General features: G+C 35.7%; 1 protein-coding gene across 3 annotated transcripts in view; it reads right to left on the reverse strand.

Moving 5' to 3' along the window:
* Positions 1-23,607, reverse strand: part of ATF7IP (activating transcription factor 7 interacting protein) — a 134,844-nt gene that overhangs the window by 104,639 nt on the left and 6,598 nt on the right. Inside the window, exon 1 of one of the 3 annotated variants that reach the window (XM_074403262.1) lies at positions 9,347-17,753. The exons of 1 other annotated variant lie outside the window; for it this stretch is intronic. In XM_074403262.1, the coding sequence (XP_074259363.1) occupies positions 9,347-9,363 (17 nt within the window). In that variant the 5' untranslated portion in view covers positions 9,364-17,753. One more of the 3 variants, XM_074403263.1, reaches the window with a different exon arrangement.

The raw sequence follows: 23,607 nt of genomic DNA on the forward strand, positions 1-23,607 counted from the left end.
TGTAAAGGTGAATTCAAAGTGGTAAAGTTAAACTAAAACTTTATACTTAAGTGAGGTTACAAAATGTCATCTCTCTGCATGTACCAGTTGGTGTCACTACAACTGAGAATATAGTAACAGACTATAACGAAAAACGATCTAAAACTGATTTCTGTGTAATATGAACATATTGTATGCATGAGTAATAATCATATATGAAGTCTACTGTTAGTTCATTTCAATTCAAATGTGAAGGAATTTTGAGAAGATGGAAATTACATTTTAAAAAAAAATACCAAATCCAAATGTGGCATTCAAAATCTCCTGAATACTAACATTAAATGATCTATCAATCCTATTTTCATCAGAACTAAAAACAAACAAATTTTTTTAAAACTTCTCAATGGTGAGAGAAAAATGTAAAGCCTGGGGGGTAGGTGTCACAGAAAAAGGACCTGAATCTCTTACCTGTGGGCAGCTTGACACTGTGAAAAGGACTTCCTCTTCTGTAACCACTGCTACTTAGTTCATTTGTATAAACATTAAAAGCTAATGCAGACTTCTAGGTCAGCCTTCTTGAGTCTAAATTTCTTGTTTGGTTCATATTCATTAAAAAAAAAAAAAAAGAATACAGTAGGTTGGCTACATATTAAAATTCCTTTCAAATAGTGGTTCACATCTGTTGTGTAGTTTGTGCAGCAAACATCCCATTTACCACAAAAGCCCAAAAACGTCAGACAATGTCAATGAAGCTCACAGAACACACAGAGCACGTCTTCAAAATGACTATTTCAAGTGAAAATGCCTAGAATCAGAATTCTTTGTACTGCTTTCTATCCTGCCAACTATTAGGTCTGCAGCAACTGTGTGCAGTTAAGTACCTCCCACATATTACCCAATACTATCAATAGGCATAAATCTATAAAAGAACTAAAAGCTTTAAAGGCTTATATTCTCACCATTTCACATATTCACTGTCAACTGTGGTCTCACTACTCCTATTCTAATATATAAACACTGTTCTTTCAGTCCAAAAGGCTGAATTCTTATACATTCCAAACAGAAAATCCATGACACATTTTATTTGCTGCCCTAGCACAGCCAGACTGCAGTTACAGCTAGCTGGCGCCAGTAAGAACAATTTACATAAAGCAGTCCTCATTTCCTGACCAAACTAAAGGATAGTACTGCTGAGTAAACCCTCCCCATGTAAACCTTCCCCAACATATACTGACTGGTTCTAGAATATATCTAGTTATCTACTTACTAATATAATTCAAATCCAGGTAATAAAATAAAACCAATTTATAATTCTTATATAACTGAAATCCCACCCCCACCACACAAAAAATATTTTTTACTCCCAGAGATATTCAAAAGCCTTAGCTTACTTATGGCACAGACTACATAAATTCAATAGTTGCTCTTTAACAATCATTAAAAATACAAATTATAATTCATATTACCTAAAAGCTATCCTCATTCTACTCTTCAACTATCTTTCAAATTTTAACTAATCAATTAAATAGTAAACATTATTAAGTAGATTTGCTCTTAGAAGTGCGCTGTTTAACATTTCACTAAATAATAAGAATTGTGCACCTTCAGATATCACTATTATGATGGTTAAATAATTAAACACATTTACCACTAGTTAAATATGCACTAAAGCATGTGCTCAGTATCAAAACTCAGGCATATTAAATTACAAATGTCTTCACAAGAACATATTCTGTCTGTGCGGCATTCTTTTCAAAGCTATATCATTCATGTATTGTTTTTATTGGCCAGATCTGACAGGGCAAGAGTGGGGTCATTATCTATGAGGCCCTTTTCTTATTTTTTATTTTTATTTTTGTTAATTTATGACCTATAAATATATAATTCTACTCCACTACCATTTTTGTTAGGGCTAAAGATATATTAAATTTCATTTTCAAGTAACAATCTAGAAACTAGTTTAGCCCCACATCTGAAATAATAAAATGAAAAGTACTTAAAATGTTAACTAGGCATTACCCAAAATATTTTCCATATTTTTAAATCTTATTTTCAGTTGTCTTAAAACATACTTGTTAAGTTACTCCTATCACATAAAAAAGATAATGGGGCTATAAATGAGAGGGCTCATAAAGTTATCATTTATCAATAGCAAATGGTAGACTTATGTAAACAATCAAAAATATTACCTAGGTTATCAATGATAAATTTCCTCAAACAACTATATTCTCTTCTCAGGATCTATGACACACCAACAGCAGATGAAGTGATATGAACAAATATAATGATATAATTTCATGCAGTGTACACCACATAAATTAACTCTTGGTTGGAGGAAAGGTCTTATATCAAAAGAGCTAAGTACCATATACTGATCATAAAATATGAGTTGAGAAAAAAAAGTCAGAAATCATCTAAGTACTGAGAACAGAATCTACAAGTTAAAAGGTAAAAAAAGATGAGTATCCAATGTTTAACTAAAAGAATTATAAAACTTAAAAAATAATAAAGTAAAAACAGAAATCACCTATTATATTCCTTACAGTTTTAATTTTGCTCTTCCTACTTGTATCATGCATCCAACCATGAATAAAAGTACTTGAAAATCAAGACCTAAAATCATTTAGTCCAACATAAAACATAATGTAAATAACAAGGATGTAAATATTTTTAATCCAAATAAGCTAATTACTTGACAGTGAATTAATCAAAAGAAGCTGAAAATCTCCACAACATGCTTACTAAAAGTACTAACAATGGCAGCTGTTGATCTAGCTCACTGCTCAAATGAATAGCAGTAAAAACTGGTGTTTTATTTTCAACCCACTATAGATCAATGCTATTAGAAAATAATGATGGTAATAAATTACTTGAAAAACAAAATTAAAAAGGCATACAAAATATGAGTCTTAGTTTTAACTCAACAGACATAAAATTACATTATCAGATTGATGTAAAAATTTCTATAAACTCTGAATTTCAGTTATCTCACAGAGGACCAGAAACAAACCGTTCTCAGACTGACCACAGGCCACACTGAATAGCGCTCATCTAGCTCTTAGATACCCATTCTACCCTACCCCACAGCATTCACAATCCCTAAGTATTTGCACCTTCTCCCATATTTATTGTCTGTGTTTTCTTACTCCCTCCACATATGTAAACTCCATGAAGGAGAGCAGGGATCTTATATGCTAGCATCAAACAGTACCTGGCAAATAATAGGTGCATTAATAAATACTTGTTACATCTGTTGAGTAATTAATCAATTCACAATCTGTTTTCATTTTCACTTTACCATGCTGCCTTTGCACAGGTAAGAATTCTTATTTCATCCCCTCTGAACTCTTGAAAGTCTTCACTTTGAGACTCTAAACAACCTACTCTCTTGACATTTTTTACTGCAAATTAGCCAGGCCCCTAAAAATGCCCTTTCCTTAAAGACCCTTTTCTAAAGTACCCAGTAGACCAGATTTCTCCCAGCTCCATTCTTCCTGAAATAATGATTTTAAAAAGAAAAAAAAAAAAAAAAAAGATCTGTGCTAAAGGGAATCTTGTGAAGAAAATGCAACCAATATTTAATTAATTTGTGCTACACTTCACTAGTCGCTTTATATTTGTTATCCTCATTTAAACCCCATTATTAGTTCTTTATGATAAACATTATCCCCATTTTAGAAACAAGAAAAACTGAGGTTCTGAAAATAAGCTACTTGCTTCATTCCATAAAAATACGTAAATAACCTGGCTGGGCATGGTGGCTCACACCTGTAATCCCAGAACTTTGGGAGGCCAAGGCAGGCCGATCACCTGAGGTCAGGAGTTCAAGATCGGCCTAGCCAAAATGGTGAAACCCCATCTCTACTAAAAATGGAAAAATTAGCTGGGCATACTGGCACCTGTAATCCCAGGTACTCGGGAGACTGAGGCAGGAGAATTGCTCGAACCTAGGAGACGGAGGTTGCCATGAGCCAACACAGTGCCACTGCACTCTGGGTGACAGAGTGAGACTCTGTCTCAAAAAAAAAAAAAAAAAAAACCCTAAGACTTACCGAGCACATAACCACATAAACATAAATAGGTAACGTACTTTGAGCACTATATATTCATTTTTCATATAATTTCTCTCTAACTAGTGAGAAGAACATGGATTCACCCTAACTCTGACTCAAAGTTGGTGTTCTTCTAAGGACTCCTCTCATATAATGATCAGGGATGACACAAAGGGGTTAAATAATTTATCCAAAACTACACTATTACTCAGTAACAGTACCAGAGCAGAAATAATATTTTCCTAACTTCTCTACTAATGTTTTCCACTATGCATGCCATGGTACAGGTACTTCTATATCCAACAAAGGGATATAGCAGGTCAGATAGTTCTACTGGCAGTTGACTAGCTATTTCTGGCTTAGGATATACACATTCCCCTCAGGCAGATGTAGAAGCAACTCCTCTGACATCTCTCCAGTGTGAAGGTCCCTCGAACTCAGGAAGATTCACTAAATCAATTAGTGCTGTTTTCACAGTTTCCATATTCACACATTAATGACTAATAACAGACTGTTACAAATCACCAACAGAGAACTCTTTGCGAGGATTCTAACCTGAGAATTTAAAAAGTCACTTATTTGAATAGACAGGCTTTCTCCCAAATCACTTTCTCTTTTCAGATTGTGAAGAACAGTAAAGCAGGGGAGTCACTGTTTCCTGTGCAAGTTAACCACTTTTTCAGTTTTCTCTAAAGTTGAACTCTAAGTAGAAAACCATTTTCCAAAAAGGCATAACATTCTTTCAGCATTTCCTTAGAGTTACCAATGTTGGGGTATTATTTGAATGTTAACAAGCTGGCTTTCACTCTGGGAAATGTAGAATTCAAATTTAAGTCAGATCAAGATTATAAACTTATCATGTTTCATGCATCATCAAGGTAGTCTTCACATAGTTGGACACTGCAAATGTCAAATTAATAAACAAACAGATGTACGTTTTCAACAAAAATAAAGTCTGTAATGGCCATTCGTCTAGGGTACGGTTAAGAAAACATTCTATTAGGAAATTTACTCATTATTTTAAGTGCTAAAACTTCTTAGCTCAACTAATTTGAGCAAAAAATCTTTTGTTATTTCATTTACCTGTGCAGTAAACTGCATAGCTTGAATACACTTTAACTTTTTCTTACTCAGTATCACCGTTAAGAACATCAAGTTCATAATGATGTCTTTTAACATAGTGATAACATTTAAAGAAAAGAGAACTGATTATCATATAAAAGACCTCAAGGTACTTTTATGTTTCTATTTAGTATTTCTTTAATCTCTTCACTTTCAATCAATTGTTAATTGTTACGTCATTCTCCTTCATTCAGCTCCCATTGTACTCTATATAAAATTAGGACAAGGTGAAAGGTTACAAAAGGTACTGTATCTTCTAAAGAGTAAACTGACTTTACGTATTCTAAGTCTCTCCGACCAAGTAAAGTAGGTTACATTTTACTTGTGTTTACTTTCGTTTGGATTAGAAGTTATATATTAGATATTTAAGGCTGCCAATAATCTATCAAATACATAGCATAGAGATTTAAAAGGAACTGTCTTCCAAGGCCACACAGGTAATGGGATTCAGTGAAGAGGACCAGAGGTGAGCAAGAGGAGGCCCTATCTGAAAGAGACAGAAGCTATACTCAATTGCAGATTGCTAAAAGCAAGCAAAAATGCAGGCCTAATACTGCCCAATCGTTTGCTTTTCAAGAGGCAAGACACCTAGATTTTTAGGTAAAATGTGACAACTTTAAATGCTAACAATTAGAGAAATGGGGTGGTGGCTAAAGAATAAAAGTAAGTTTGCTGGCTACCAGTTTGTGGCTCTGAAAAATAATTTTTTTGAAAGAGAATTTACTGTTTTTAAGATTCTCATTTGTACGGAAACACAGGAAACTCTAGGCCGTGAATTCAAGTCATGTTTTTGGAGAAGTTATTTTCTCACAGTATAACTGAAGAATTCAGTCAGACTATAACCAAAACATTTCTCCTACTCCTCTAAATTCTGTAATGTCAACATTCTATATTGGCTTTACTTAATAAATACATCTTCCATGCCCATACACAACAAAGGATAGCTAATTTATGTTAACAGAGTAGGTCCCAGTACTACAAAACTGAATATATAACATTACTAAGTGGATATAATGATGTTACTTAGCACTTCTTGCTTCTGAGCATGAGTTATATAAGAAATAAATTTGCCATAGTTTTAAAATATACACTGATCTAATCACACTTGAAAAGGTACGTAACATTTAGGCATTCAGGTATTACTGAGAAAATTAGTATGCAAGATTTTTGCAGGGTATTTCAAGACACTATTCTGAAACATTATGTAAATTTATTCTCAGCATATGCTTGCCAAATAGATAGGAACTTCCCCCATTTTACAGATCAAGAAATGAGAATCAAAAAATGGAATGAAGACAGGGCACGGTGCCTCACGCCTGTAATCCCAGCACTTCAGGGGGCTGAGGTGAGCGGATCATGTGAGCCCAAGAGTTCGAGACCAGCCTGGCCAACGTGGTAAAACCCCATCTCTACTAAAAATACAAAATCAGCTGGGCATGGTGGTGCTTGCCTATAATCTCAGCTACTCAGGAGGCTGAGACACGAGAATTGTTTGAATCTAGGAAGTGGAAGTTGCAGTGAGCTCAGACTGCCACTGCACTCCAGCCTAGGCAACAGAGTGAGATTCTGTCTCCAATAAAAAAGAAAGAAAATGGAATGAGCTGATCAATGTCAGAAAAAGGTGGCAAAAACAGTATTCAAATTCAGGTTTGGACTCTTGGCCAGTGCCACATCCTAACATTTCACTTAGAGGCTTATGCAAAGGAAATCATTTATGAAAAAGGGTAAACAAAAGGGGAGAATTTTAAAAAGTGACAAAATAATATCATAAAACCTCAATTATTCAGCTCCCAGATGTATTATGCCTTCAATTACCCAGCAAAATAGTTAACCTGGAGCTTGGAACAGAAAATTTGAAAACTATCACCAATCCCAAAATAATCATCTCAGTAAGGGGGCAATTTATGCTTACAGTTGCAAAAATGCAACACAGCAGTGAAAGAATTAGCAATAATATCCTGAGTAACCATAGGGTGTTAGTATTTCCTCATGTACAAGTAATAATCTTGTAGAGGCTAGGGGTAAATTTTACAGTTAGTAATAGAAGGCAAAAAGACTGGGTTATTAAAATTTCCCTAAGATCGCACTCAAGACCAGCATAAACTGCTCAATAATTTCAAAATGCACAGTTTTTCTACATTATATAAAATATTTTGAAATACATGTATTTTTAAACACTAGAGTCTCCTCCCCTTCCACTCTTACCACCAAGACAGTGAGCTCTTATTACTATTAAAAGGCATGAAAATAAGAGTGATTAAGATCACAGCACATTCACGTTTGTGTCATACTCACTCCCAGGATAACCTTACTGAAATGATGAACAGAATCCCTCAAACATATTGAAATGTTTTCCTTTCTCTTTTTTATGGAGAATTCATATGACTGAATGATTTACATAAATTAGTGTTCAAATTATGAGAATCTACTATGTCATATAAGACAGTCCTAAAGATTTTACAATGTAGTGATAAAAGTGAAATAAAAATGCTAAAGCTACTGATGAAATTGAGATAAATACCGATCCCAGAGTATATTTTAAGCCACCGAACAAATGGACACTGATTAAGTTAGGAAAAACAATTATTTTGTTTTAAAAAAAAAATGTTAACTAAAACAAATATGAACACAAGGCTGTGACAAGGCAACAATTTTAAACTGTTAAGTCATATACATATAGATCTTATATTCCATCTTCATGAGCATCAAAAAAGAACATAAAAAACATTCTAGAATAATTTTTAAACTGAATCCCACAGTGCCTTAAGAGGCCAAGGTTCTACAAATAAGTGAAGTAGAACTGGACCTAATATAAGATTAAAATAGTCATATATAATCTCATTTCAAAGCTTTGTTTATCTAAATAGCATAATTGTTCTTATTTTATTAAATACACATGGCATGTGAATGGTATAAGTTTACAACATAAATTAAGTACATAACAATAAAATACCACATGTATCCTTTTGTTTCTTAAGCCTTGCAGAATTAAGCAGAAACCATAAGTATCCCTTTTATATACTGGAATCCTCCCTAAGAGTTTAACTTGCAAAAAGTTTCTGATTTAGAAAGCTGCTCTACTCAGAAAGTTTAGAACTTACTGTTCTATGTCATATAAGTCAGGAATATATTCTTAACACTCTACCGACAAAACCAGGAGCATATAATACCAGCTAAAAACAGATTTTAATAGGTAGTACATTTAAGCATTGCTGCTTAAAGTATACCTTTTCTGCTATCTGAAATACTGTATGAATAAGAATTACTTTCTCCCACCTTTCTGGGTAACCACAAACTTAAGAGTATCTCAATAAACATTTCTACTTCAGAACAATGTAAAGAAAGCTTTTTAAATTTTTTGAAATTAAATTTACAAAATCACTGAGCTATATTTCTTTTTAATATACTACAGGTTTAAATTAAGACTAAAATGAACATAATAATATGACTTACGTAAGTAAAACATCTGAGTACTTACTTCAGCTCTGATGTGGTATTTGAATACACTAGAAACACTAAAAAGAGGTATCCATGACTATATATGAATTCATTTCTAAATTCAAAATCTGAATCTGAATGTCAACTTAAGCAAAAAGTAATTTAAACAAACAAGCAAAGCAGCATTAAAAATGTCAAAGAGTTGGATACTGGGAAGAGGCAGCATGATGAGAAAGAATTTGATCCCATAATGCCAAGAAAAGATTTTGGACAGTATTAAACAAAAATTTTAATGATTTATATAATTACCCTTCTTCCCAAAAGGCTTCCACACAGTATCTCCCAAAAACCTAGAAAACTGTAGTCTTTGTGCAAAACAAGGCTTATTTATGGATCCTTTAAAAAAAATCTATTCAGATAACATATTGTTTTAATTTCTACAAATAAATACCAAACACACTAAAATAGCCTACACAAAAGAAATATTAAGTGAATTAGGGTCAGAAATGCACTACTATGGTGATCAAATGTTCTGGCAATGACAACATAAAATGGTGAAAAATTCCAGGAATTTAACCTTTGACCCCATCATGCTATGTACTGTTTCCATAATAAAGGCTTAAAGGTTCTACCAAACATTTCAACTTTTTAAAAACCAAGCTCTAAGTTCGCCCTTCTATGTAAACTCAGTTAAATTTTTTTTAAAAAAGGAAAACAATAAGAATGTTTAAACATAAAGAGTAATTTGTTCTTACCTCTGGTCCTCATGCATGTGACAAATCTCCTCACTGGCATACTTGCTGCCTAAGCAGCTACAAAGACTACGTTAGCAGCCATTTTGAGACAGCTGCACAGTCTCAGTTGCACAAAAGTGTAATTAAGATGGCTGCAATGTGCACTCAAGAACTCACACAGTGAAAACTCAGCTATGTATCAAACAAAGCCCCTCCCACTTTGCCAGCCTGCAGGAAACTGAACACAGACAACAGCTAGTGCATATACTGCAACAAACAATGCAGTTACACAGGACACAGAAAAAGATAACAGAAGGCAGCAAGCCAGTTTTGTAACATAATGCCTGTGAATCCCGTCTTGCAATACAGACTCTGGGTACATCCAGATCCCAAACAACTTGAAATCCACGCCACATATTAGCAGTTACAGAGATAGAGCCAAATCACACAGAGCAAACATCAGGGAATTCGCTTGAAAGAAAGCCTCCATTTCAGTCCAGAAAAAAAAAGTTAAACCTTGCTCAAGGCCTTTTTTTTTTTAACCTTTTATAGTAGTTTTATCATGAAAAGAATTTCAATTTTATAATTTCTAGAAAATTCAGTTGTTTAAATCCTGATAATGACTTGATTGATCAAGTTAATTTCAATTTAGAGAAGGCTAAAGATTTTCTCCACAGAATCTAAACCCCAAAGTGCTCAAATCTAGCAGAACAGTTGAAACCTACAATCAAATTTTTTAACCTTGACAATACAGTCTTTAGAAGTAAGATGGCAAAAAGCTTATTTTGAGTCATTTACCATAAAGACAAAAACAATGTCTTCTCTTCAGTAGCACAGCTAGTCACAACATTAACATCCCCAGGTAAGTGTTTTAGTCCCAGGGCAAATTACATTTCATACCCTAACAAAGACCTCCCAACTTTTTTATATGAGTGAAAACCAAATAAAAACAAATAATTATAGGCACCCTGATGGAAAGAAGGGAATTTTTAAAAAGGATAAAACTCAGTCTAAAAATGAGTATATTAGCAAGACATTTGCATGAGATCCACCAAATGTAGCTGACAGAAACACAGCCATCAAAGAGAAGGACAAAAGCACAGAGAGAACCTGTTCACGTCAGAGACAGAATCCATATTTTCTTTCTCTCTTTCTCAGTCTATCTTCCTAAAATTTAGCTAACCTGTGTATCTTGTCTCTATTAATCACTAAATATAGGTATCTACTAAAACATTTTAAGAGTTTAGTGGGTAAGAGGGATACAGCTAAAAGAAAACTGGCCCTTATGACTTGACAATGGTTCAAGCTGAGCAATGGGCACACAGAATTCATTATCTCATTCTATTTCTGTATATATTTGAAATTTTCCATAATAAAAGTTTTTTTTAATTACTTATCTTTAAAAGGTCCTTGTGTATTTTCCATGAGGCAAAATGAATAATGTATCAACTGCTTTTAAGTATTATGTCACAAAAAAAAGGTTATACTTGTTCCAAGCCGCATTAATTCTTCAAAAATATAACTGTGATTCTCTAAGGGTGTCTCAAGCAAAGACTATTCATTAAAAGCAAGATTTAGGCCGAGCACAGTGGAGCATGCCTATAATCCCAACATTCTGGGAGGCCGAGGCAGAAGGCTCTCTTGAAGTCAGGAGTTTGAGACCTGCCTGGACAACAAAGCAAGATCTCTAGCTCTAGAAAAAAAATTTTAAAACATTAGCAAGTGTGGTGATATGAACCTATAGTTCCAGCTACTCAGGAGGCTGATGCAGGAAGATCACTTGAGCCCAGAAGTTCAAGGCTACAGTGAGCTTGAACCACTGTACTCCATCCATCCTGGGCAACAGAGCCAGATCCTGTCTAAAAAAAAAATTATGATTAAAAAAAAGCAAGACATTACCACAGCACTGAAATCTAGGTTTAATTGGAGGGTGGGAGAGAAGGTACAAATAGCCAAAATATTCAGAGCTGCCTAATGAACACTTTTTTACATTCTGGAAGCAAATTGTTTTTAGAAAGTCTGATCCACAAAGATTTAAATTACGGTTCACACTCTCAAATGGATATCTTCTTCAAGCCTCCCTTCTCTTGCCAAATACTTTTCCAATGTAAATCCTGACTACATTTTTTAGTCTAAACATAGTCTACCTAGAGAAAGCTGCTGGCTACTAATAATACAGGTTGGACATCCTGAATCTGAAAATCCAAAATGTTCCAATAAGATTAAATAATTTTGAATAACTGATATGAGCAGAAATACAACCCAGACAACATTTAGTACCATCCCACAGAGCTTTATTCATCCCTTCACACAATGGTTCTGTTTCTGTGTCTGATGAAACAGTTTAGAAAAGGAAAATGATTAGGCTGTTATTCAGATAGTTTCAAGGCCAACACCTTTCACTCTCTATCCCAAAGAAACTATCCTATTATAGTTCACTTGATATATCCTTTTCATAATTCATTCTGTATTACCCTATCACTGACAATTCTTACTCTCCTCTTACTATGTACATCCCCAAACCAGGTACCATTACTCTCTCAAGATCTTTTATGCAAGTCATCATTATACTTACCACATTTCATTATTTATCCTTATGCAAATAATCAAATAATCTTTATATAAGGAAAGAAATCATATCTTAATTCATTTTCCATGGTATAAAACACAGTTATTTGGTCAATAAATGGTGAGCTGAAATTCTCAGTGTTTTTGTTTCCACTACAAAAATCTCAAAAGAACCTTCATTTTTAGGATCTCAACTCTTACTTTCTAGGAAGAAATTAATTAATATGTCAACTAAGATTTTAGTCTTGGCCTAAAAACATCTGCACTTCAGAATACAAGATGGAAAAAATACCTTTTGTAGGGTACTTTTCAGGAACTACATAGGAACTACTATGTGCTTATGATCGATGACTCTGAGAAAATCTATAGGAAACTATAGAAAATTAAGTGACTTACTTTTAAGTTTTATTAACATCACTAAAAAAACAGGATGCAGCTTGATTGTAAAATGTCACAGATTAAAATAAATTTGTCTTATATAGGGTCATTTGCAATGAGATCAATTATTTATTTATAGAAGCATAAATACTTGCAACCAGTTTCCAATGTTCATTAAACATTTCCATGACTATCCAATGTTTAGTCTCTTCCTAATTAAGAATCAGCACTTTTCACAAGTCATTTTGTTTTTCTGTTTGTTTGCAGACAGGCTGGAGTTCAGTGGTAAAATCACGGCTCTGCTTACTGCAGTCTCAACTTTCTGGGTTCATGTGACCCTTTTACTTCACAGCACCACAGGTGCATACCACCACAACTGGCTAATTCTTAAATTTTTCTATAGAGGTAATGTCTCACTATGTTGCCCAGGAAGCATACAATTTTTTTTTTTAAATTTCACTTTTACAATGACCATGTAAAATCAGAGTGCTACAATCTCCAGTTGTATGACCAGAGAATGTAATCTTTTGCCAGGAGTCACACAATTAGTAATAAAACAAAACAAAATGAAACACTAAAATTAACTCTAGTCAACTATTACATTCTATGTATACTACACTATTTGAAAACTTTGCATACACAAATTACTGAAAACTACAAAATATAAAGAAAAATTTTCACGGTATTTGGTTGAGAGTAAATGTATGTTTTATTTATTTAAGATGCTGTAATTGTAAGTTATTAACATTACGCATATTAAAATGTAAAAGGCATGTTAGAATGGTATGAAGATAATGAACTAAAAACACCTAATTTCACTCCCTCAAATCCCACTAAAACTACAATAAAGTTTCGTTTTTTGTTTTTTGTTGTTGTTGTTGTTGTTGTTGTTTTCAGGCATAAATCCTAAAAAACAGAGAGAAATAAGAGGTAACAGCCACAAGATTTGGGAAGCTGAAAAATAAGCAGCAAAGGCCAGCTGCAGTGGCTCATGCCTGTAATCCCTGCACTTCGGGAGGCGAAGTGGGCAGATCACTTGAGGCCAGGAGTTCCAGCAATAGACAAAACCCCGTGTCTACTAAAAATATAAAAATCAGCCACGCCTGGTGGTGCACCTGTAATCAAAGCAACTCGGGAGGCCCAGGCAGAAGAATGGCTTGAACCTGGGAGGTGGAGGTTGCAGTGATCCAAGATCAAGCCACTGCACTCCAGCCTAGGTGACCCAGTGAGACTCCATCTCAAAAAAAAATAAATAAATAAGCAGGACCAGTTGTAACTAACTTAGAAATCCCTAAAACACAATATTTCAAACTGCAGTAGTAACAAGTTAAGATCCAATCCGATTTACCTGGCAGAAACCTGAAAATCATAGGAAGTAGAAGAACCAAGCACCTTTGGAAATCAGAGTGAAGGGAGCAGACAGCAGGATAAAATGGCCAAAATAGTGACAGCTGTTTGAGAAGCAGAATGATACCTTAGATGCCTTTACCAAGCACATCTAACAGTGACTATCTGCTCCTCCCAACCCTAACAGAAGCCTGAAGACAACATCTGCAGTCAAAAATGAGAGTACCTGGCTGGACACGGTGGCTAACGCCTATAATTCCAGCACTTTGGGAGGCCAAGGCAGGTGAATCATCTGAAGTCAGGAGTTTGAGACCAGCTGGGCCAATATGGCAAGACCTAGTCTCTAATAAAAATACAAAAATTAGCCAGGCATGGCACACATCTGTAATCCCAGCTACTCAGGAGGCTGAGGCAGGAGAATCATTTGGCCTGGGAGGCTGAGGTTGCAGTGAGCCAAGACCACACCACTGCACTTCAGCCTGGGCAACAGAGTGAGATTCTGTCAAAATAAATAAATAAATAAATAAATAAATAAATAAAAAGAGTACCATACCAAAAAGAGAAGGACTAAGTCCTGACAGCAGAGATCCCTAGTCCTCCTCATAAATCTCCCAAAATGCTGGCGATCAGATCCTATTTCTCTATGCATAAAAATGGAAGACTATTATCTGAGTGTATCTGACCAGCACCAGACGTAAGACCTAAGGTCTCTGGAGACCTCTTCTGAAATGGCTCACCCAGATCAGCCTAAAGGAAGTTTAAAACTGTCAAATTTAGATAAGGCATTCAACGTTTTAATCTTCCACATCACATTAAGCAGTTAGCTAAAAAATGCAATTGAGAAAAGTTTCTAACATGACAGAGACTCAAGGAAAACAAAAACAAAATATACATGAAGCAATAGACTATGTAGGAATAAGGAAAGTTCAAAAAAATTAATATATGCAGACAAGATGTTACATTCTTGAGTCAAGAATAGAATGCTATAAAGGAATGAAAAATTAAGAACATGATAGAAAAAATGAAAAACTCAATGGAAGGACAGGATGATAAAGCTGAAGAAACCTACCTTAGCAAAAAGACAAAATTATAAATCAGATGAAAAAATACAATTGGAGTATCCATCTAAAAATTCGAATTGGGATGACAGAATGGTACACACACACACACACACACACACACACACACACACACACAGAAAGACATCACCCATGAATTCATTTAAGAAAACTTTCCAGGCCGGGCACGGTGGCTCAAGTCTGTAATCCCAGCACTTTGGGAGGCCGAGGCGGGTGGATCACGAGGTCGAGAGTTCGAGACCATCCTGGTCAACATGGTGAAACCCCGTCTCTACTAAAAATCCAAAAAAAAAAAAACTTAGCTGGGCATGGTGGCGCGTGCCTGTAATCCCAGCTACTCAGGAGGCTGAGGCAGGAGAATTGCCTGAACCCAGGGGGTGGAGGTTGCGGTGAGCCGAGATCACACCATTGCACTCCAGCCTGGGTAACAAGAGCGAAACTCCGTCTCAAAAAAAAAAAAAAAGAAAAAAGAAAACTTTCCAGAATTGAAAGGCAAGAATTTCCAGACCAAAAGAGCCCAAAGCATGCCAGCAGACAGTAATAAAAAGATCCACACAAATGCAGGTTACATTCAAATTTCATGAGACTAAAGACTAACAACCAATTCTACAAGCTTCCACTGAGAGGAGAAATCAGAAAAAAGAATGGCTTCAGATTTCTCAGTGATGATTAGTAGGAAGAAGATAATAAAGCAGTGTCTTTAAAATTCTGAAGGAAAATAATTTCAACCTAGAGTTCTATACCCAGCCAAACTATCAATCAAGCATGAAAATATAGAATGACATTTTTCAAATATGCATTGTCTTTAAAACCTGTATCTCCCATACACCCTTTCTCAAAAAGCTACTAGAGAATGTGTAGCTTTCTACAGGCAGGGAGAAGTCATTCTCCTGCCAAGGCCAAAATTAAGTCAATAAAAAGACATAACATTTGGAAAACAAGGATCCTAGAAGACAAGTGAAGGAAGTCTTCACTAATGGTAGTATTAGTTCATTCTTGCATTGCTGTAAAGAAATACTTGAAAATGAGTAATTATTAAGAAAAGAGGTTTAATTGGATCACAGTTCTGCAAGCTGTACAGGAAGTACGGTGGTATGTGCTCGGGTTCTCAGCTTGGGGAGGCCCAGGAAATTTACAAACATGATAGAAGGCAAAGGGGGAGCCTACACATCACATGGCAAAAGGGGAAACAAGTGAAAGGGAAGAGGTGCCACATATTATTTTAATGACCAGATCTCACAAGAACTCACTCATTATTGCAGAGGACAGTACCAAGAAAGATGGTGCTAAACCATTCATGAAAAATACGCCTTATGACCCAATTACCAGGCCCTATCTCCAACATAGGTGATTATGATTTAACATGAGATTTGCATGGGGACACAGATCCAAACTATATCAATAGTGAATAAAATTCTAAGGATGACAGTTGTATACAAGACACAGAGAGCAACTAGGTCACACAGGAGCTATGACACTCAAGAACTAAACATGAGTCAAGATTTTTGCTGCCACTGTATCTGAGAAAATATGTCTTATAAATTGAGTCTTTCAAATAAACATCAGAATATCCTTAGTAAGGAACTGTACCAAATCATCTTAACTATTACTACATGGAAGAGACTCATGAATGCAGGCATCTTGGTATGAAGGTGACATCATGAATCAACAACTATCCTAACTGTATCAAGGGAATGGGTCATGATTTTCATGATTATGTTGTGCAAACCAGTCAACTCTGTGAAGGTAGGCTGCTTAACACAAGATCAACAAAATAAGAATTACCTTGGACTAAACGTATGATTAGTTGTGGTTCATATTTTATTTTATATGGTCATAAGAGAACATGTTCTTCTCAATCTATCTCTAATCCTCAATTTAAGGTATACTTTATAAATATAGTAATATTTTCCCCCCCTCAGAGTTCCAGGAAAAAAATATCCTGTGAAAGGTCTTAATACAGGTTATAAACTAAAGAAGCCACCAAATTATGAATGGTTCTGTAGAAAAATACTGAATACATTGTTCAGCCTTATCCAGAAACTGCTTAGAATAATGATTAAATATTGTATAAACAATAATTAAATACTGTATAATGATTAAATACTGTATAAAACAGTTTACGCAGTTTTAATAAGAATCTGTTATCTTTCCTACCAGGATAAAATTGGATAAATCAGGCCAGGTACAGTGGCTCACACCTGAAATCCCAGCACTTTTGGAGGCCTAGGTGTGTGGATCACCTGAGGTGACCCTCCTGAGGTCAAAAGTTCAAGACCAGCCTGACCAACATGGTGAAACCCTGTCTCTTCTAAAAAACAGAAAATAAGCTTGGTGTGGTAATGGGCTCCTGTAATCCCAGCTATTCATGAGGCTGAGGCAGGAGAATCACTTGAACCTAGCAGGCAGAGGTTGAAGTGAACTGAGATCAAGACATTGTACTCCAGCACTGGTGGCAGAGTGAAATTGTGTCTCAAAAAAAAAAAAAAAAAAAATTGAATAAATCAAATTTGTAACCATAATCACACTGGAAACGGGAAATTTAAAAATTAATTTTGGGCTGGAATCATTGGCTCACAACTCTAATTGCAGCACTTTGGGAGGCTGAAGCAGGTGAATCACTTGAGGTCAGCAGTTCGAGACCAGCCTGGCCCACATGAGAAAACACTGTCTCTACTAAAAATATAAAAATTAGCAGGGCATGGTGGTGTATGCATGTAATCCCAGCTACTCAGGAAGCTGAAGCACAAGAATCACTTGAGCCTGGGAAGCAGACGATGCAGTAAGTCAGAGGTTGCAGTGAGTCAAGATCATGCCACTGCATTCCAGACAAGGTAACAGAACAAGAGTCAGTCTCAAAACAGAAATAAATAAATAAATAACAAATTTCCCTTAATTAAGTATGACAGGGAACAAGGATTGCTTTTTTTTTTTTAAAAACAGTCTTGGCCGGGCGCGGTGGCTCAAGCCTGTAATCCCAGCACTTTGGGAGGCCGAGGCGGGTGGATCACGAGGTCGAAAGATCGAGACCATCATGGTCAACATGGTGAAACCCTGTCTCTACTAAAAATACAAAAAACTAGCTGGGCGTGGTGGTACATGCCTGTAATCCCAGCTACTTAGGAGGCTGAGGCAGGAGAATTGCCTGAGCCCAGGAGGCGGAGGTTGCGGTGAGCCGAGATCGCGCCATTGCACTCCAGCCTGGGTAACAAGAGTGAAACTCCGTCTCAAAAAAAAAAAAAAAAAAAAAAAAAAAAAAAAAAAAAAAACAGTCTTGCTCTGTCGCCCAGGCTGGAGTGCAGTGGTGCAATCTTGGCTCACTGCAACCTCCGCCTTCCAGGTTCAAACAATTCTCCTGCCTCAGCCTCCCAAGGATCTCAACTTAAATATAAAAATCATGTCTACTAAGTCTTCACAAGAAATCAATTTAGTAGCTCTTCTATGGCATATAGATTCTAAGCTTTGAAGGGAATAAAGAATTGCATTTCCCAAAAAACCAGGAACACTGACAACTGTGGGAATCTCAGAGAACCAAGATACCCTATAACGGTAGGTACTGCAGATGAAAGCTCATTGAGATAAGTCAGATGACTTGGCTTCTGGTAGTGGAAACAAGCTAATAAATAAATAAATCAATTACAGCACTTCACAGAACATTCATACAGAAGTTAACTTTTACCTTCATGTCAAATAGACATAGTTTTGTTAAGCACACTATAAGGAAGTCTTTCTATATTAATCAACACCTCATTAGACCTATGTAAATCAAATGGCCAAAGAAAACATGAAAATATACCAAATCAGAACATAATTTAACAAACTTTATGCCCAAATTTGTGCCTTAAGAGGCAAGAGCTTGATTTCAAGGAAAAGCTATAGGCAAAAAATGACACTTTGTCTCAATTTTGAGTGTGCATGTCCAGTGGAGGGCAAGGAGTAATCCTATGTGGATTTGGGAGCCAAAATAAATGCCTTCATACCTAACTTTGGCAATCATGAACATTGCCAAATCTTGCAAATATGACAACTAATGTCAGAAAATGGCTGCTTTTTCACCATGAAGATGTTTACTGTAAATTTAGTGAATTTAGTAATCTTGTGAAGTTTTTTCCTTTAAATACCCATTTGTTTGATATTTAATGAGTCAGTCCTAAAACTGGTCTTCATCACAAACCTTTACAAGTAAGCGACTTTCCTAAATGCTTATTTACCTTACTAGTTGAGTGGTATTATGAAATGGACCTTTCCAAATTACTTTTTTTTTTTTTTTTTTTTTTTTTTTTGAGACAGAGTTTCGCTCTTGCTACCCAGGCTGGAGTGCAATGGCGCGATCTCGGCCCACCGCAACCTCCGCCTCCTGGGTTCAGGCAATTCTCCTGCCTCAGCCTCCTGAGTAGCTCGGATTACAGGCATGTGCCACCATGCCCAGCTACTTTTTTTTGTATTTTTAGTAGAGACGGGGTTTCACCATATTGACCAGGACGGTCTTGATCTCTTGACCTGGTGATCCACCCGCCTCGGCCTCCCAAAGTGCTGGGATTACAGGCTTGAGCCACCGCGCCCGGCCCCAAATTACTTTTTAAATGCATTTAAATTCTAGCTCCAGAAATCAAGAGTGTTATTTTCCATAAACATCTCTGCATTGCAGGGCTCCCTGCACTTAGTTGCTTCTTCATAAATATTCATGAATGACTAATTGATTCACCAATTGATTAAAGCTAGAGATACATGTGAGGCACAGATGCTAAACATTTTATATATCTAATCATACTTAACCTTCACAATGCTACCATGTAGGTGGCAATCCCATTTTAAAGATAAAGAATACCGGCCGGGCGAGGTGGCTCATGCCTATAATCGCAGCACTTTGGGAGGCTGAGGTCAGGAGTTCAAGACCAGCCTGACCAACATGGTGAAACCCCGTCTCTACCTAAAAAAATCAGCTAGGTGTGACAGCAAACACCTGTAATACTAGCTACTCAGAGGCTGAGGGAGGAGAATCACTTGAACCCAGGAGGCAGAGGTTGCAGTGAGCCACAATTGTGCTACTGCACTCCAGTCTGGGAGACAGAGCAAGATTCTGTCAAATAAATAAATAAATGTTAAAGAATACTGAGAGGAGACACTAATCGCCCAGGTCCCTCTGTCAAATAAATGTATGTATGTATGTATGTATTTTCAAGAATACCGAGAGGAGACACTAATTGCCCAGTTTCCAACACAAAACTACTGTACTGTTTTTTCCACTTCACTGTATAACTAACTGATTTTAGGAAAATCCTTTGTCTTTTCTTTTGTTCTTTCTTCATTTATTTATTTACTTTTATCTTTCAACATTTAAATCATTTATAATAAGTTTGGTGGGAGAAGAAAATTATACAAACCTAAAATACAAAATAATTATATCATTTCATCTTTTCCTCAAACCCTCATTAATTTATATACATAGGTTCTTCACAGTCATAGTTTAGAAACTTTTTATTAATAAGCAAGCAAAGGTGCTTCCTTGTTTTCTTAATTTTCTTCTAGTTCTTAATAAATGACATTAAAGATTTTTTTTTCCTAAAACCAACTGTTTACAATTTTTCATACGTAAAGTGGCTGTCAAATCTTCCTACATGACAATTTATCATATGGGTATTTGCCATTTGAGTAAATTAAATGTTTGATATAAAAAAAAAAAAAAAAAAAAAAAAAGCTCTGACATCTGTGGATAATGAGTTAAATCAAAGAATTAGAATATCTTTTTTTTTTTTTTTTTTTTTTGAGACGGAGTTTCGCTCTTGTTACCCAGGCTGGAGTGCAATGGCGCGATCTCGGCTCACCGCAACCTCCGCCTCCTGGGCTCAGGCAATTCTCCTGCCTCAGCCTCCTGAGTAGCTGGGATTACAGGCACGTGCCACCATGCCCAGCTAATTTTTTGTATCTTTAGTAGAGACGGGGTTTCACCATGTTGACCAGAATGGTCTCGATCTTTCGACCTCGTGATCCACCCGCCTCGGCCTCCCAAAGTGCTGGGATTACAGGCTTGAGCCACCGCGCCCGGCTAGAATATCTTATTCCCTTTTTTTTACCTCCACCTAAAACAAAGAAATTCTATTATTCCAATAAGCTAATATTTACTGAATATTAAGGCAGGCATGGTGGAAAGCAGGCTATGGTCAGAAAGCAATCTTATACTTTTAATAGTGGTCTTAATATACCTTATTAGAAAGAATTTGTCTTAAAAAAAATTGTCTAATACATCAATAAGATATGATTCCTAACCCCAGGAAGTTTATAAAGTACTACACAAATAACTATAAACATAAAAGTGGAAATGAATAAATGCCTTTGATAATATATAAAGAAAAGCAAAGAGAAATTAGAAAATTTCCAGCAGAGAGCAACAACTTGCTTTATTAGGCATATTATGTGGGTGCCATGGCAACTATTACTTTTATTCACAAAAAACAAGGATTTGTATCAGAGAGTTATTAAGAGTTCTCCTAACATACTACCTTCCTTCTGGTCTCTGAGATTTTGAACATACTATTTAATCCCTTTACTAGTATTATCTTTCTAATTCATCCCTTAAAATGCAACTCCTGTAAAATCTCCTTGATCTCCTTCTAAAAGTCTCACTTTCTGTACCCTACAAAAATATCTATTGGTTTACTTGTCATATTCACATGATCTCAAAAGAACAAGTATTCTACAGAAAACTACTTTTAACTATTTACTTATTAATCAGGTAAGTTTTGCTACATGCAGAGAATTTACAACCACAATCTTTATACCTGTGTATATTACCAGGCCCTTAAAAGTCACATTTCTGGCCAGGTACCTGTAATCCCAACACTTTGGGAGGCCAAGAGGGGAGGCTTGCTTAAGCCCAGTAGTTCAAGACCAGCCTAGGCAACATGGCAAGACCCTGTCTCCATTAAAAAAAAAAAAAAAAAAGGAAAAAAAAATTACTAAGCTGGCTTGATATGGTGGCATGTGCCTATAGCCCAAGCTGCCCAGGAGGCTGAGTTAGGAGGATTCTTTGAACCCAGAAGATCAAGGTTACAGTGAGCAGTGAGCCATAATCACACCACTGCACTCCAGCCTGAGTGACAGAGTAAGACCCCTGTCTCAATTAAAAAGAAAAAAAAGTCATATTTTCTATCATGGAAATTGTATATTTTATATATATAAACAGAGAAAAAATCATCTGGATAAAATAAAGCAAATAAAAATTATTCAAACAATTGTCATTGAATTCATGTACAGTCCTTTTAAATTAAGCAAGTTAACCTGTATGGTTCAAAAATACTACACTGAGTTTTAAAAATCAGAAATTCCAATTCTTGCAAAACTAATCATAAGTTAATATTTTCAACAGCAAGCAGAGAGGGGAAGAATTCTATCAACATTTATAATAACTGGGACCCCAGCCACAAATCATGAACCCAAAACCCTCAAAATACCATTTCAATGGAAGATACACAGAGTTACATTATAAGTGAACCTAAATCTTCAAACAGAAAAATCGTTTTTAGTATCGAATTATGAAGTACTTTGGGACTACTTCTCCCAATTCCATATAGCAGAAAATGCTATTCATTAATATCCATTTCTGTTTTATAAAATTCTCTAGTTTCAGCCAAGTATGATTATCCAGCTAGATATATTTCCCAGACTTCCTTTGCCAGCTAAATATGTCCCAGTGACTAAATGATCACACATAAACCATGAGTCAAAGTGCTATGTGCCACTTCCATATCATGCTCTCAGAAGAATGAGTATGCACTCCCATTGTTCTTTCTCCCTTGCCTCTAGCTAGTAAAACTAGGGAGTAATCATGTTTCACCTAGGGATGGAAGCCATATGTTAAGGCAAAACCACTAATAAACTCTAAACAGTCTTACTTGGTATGGATACATGAGAAAACACATGTATCATCTTTAAACAGGAATGAAGTCTCCTATACTGTGGCAGCTTAGTTTTTACTCTAATTGAATTCACTTCTGACATTTACCACCTAAAAGGAAATGAAAGAGTTCAAAACTGGTCCCTCTTCTCCCTTCCATGCTTTTTCCCATTTCTTCCTTTCCTATGACATTCTATCTAATAAAAATAACAGGGCAGATAAACATCTAATGCTCCAAAGCCTTAGCTGGGAATGAGTTGCAGTAGTCAATCACTCTTTCTTGTTCCATCAAACTTTCCTGGTCCTCAAAACAGCAGATTCCCTTTCCATCTTCTAGTTTTACCCTTCTATCAAATGATAGACATTATCATTGAGAATTATTGAGCCAAAGAGAGCTCCTTCTATAGCTTTAACACTGCTGAGGATAACTATTCTAACATACAAATCAAATTTCTTATTAGAATGTTAAAGTGCCAAGGGTAATGGACACACAATTTCTAGGTACCAAGCCACATAATAGTTATTCAAAATAGCACAGGGCTATACAAACAACAAAGAAAAGGAGAAAGGGCCATATGTAGTAAGCCATTATGGCATTACTACCTCACATCACCATCATACAAAGGGGTCCTCTCTCCTAAATACAGCTAGTTAGTACCAGTTATTAGATATAAAAGAACACAAAATGTTTCTTATAATATTCTGAGCAATGGAAAACTACAGACATGAACAAGTGCGTATTTCTGATGGCAAAGTTAATATGCCAACTTCATTTCCAAGATTCTTAAATTTATATAGGTTCAATTATAAAGACTCTCAAGAAGGTAGTATCAACTGTTCCTTTCCTCTGCCATTTTTTTTTTTTTTGAAATGGCTGAGGTACCTGAGTCATTCTCTTAAAGATTCTAAAATCCAAATGATCAAAATTTAAAATTGAAAACATTCACACAACATAAACAAACACTAGTAGCCCTGATCTACTTATTCTTAACTGAAAATGCTCCCCAGCACTTACT

Source organism: Saimiri boliviensis, chromosome 7 (genome assembly GCF_048565385.1).
Source record: "Saimiri boliviensis isolate mSaiBol1 chromosome 7, mSaiBol1.pri, whole genome shotgun sequence".
Classification (NCBI taxonomy): domain Eukaryota; kingdom Metazoa; phylum Chordata; class Mammalia; order Primates; family Cebidae; genus Saimiri; species Saimiri boliviensis.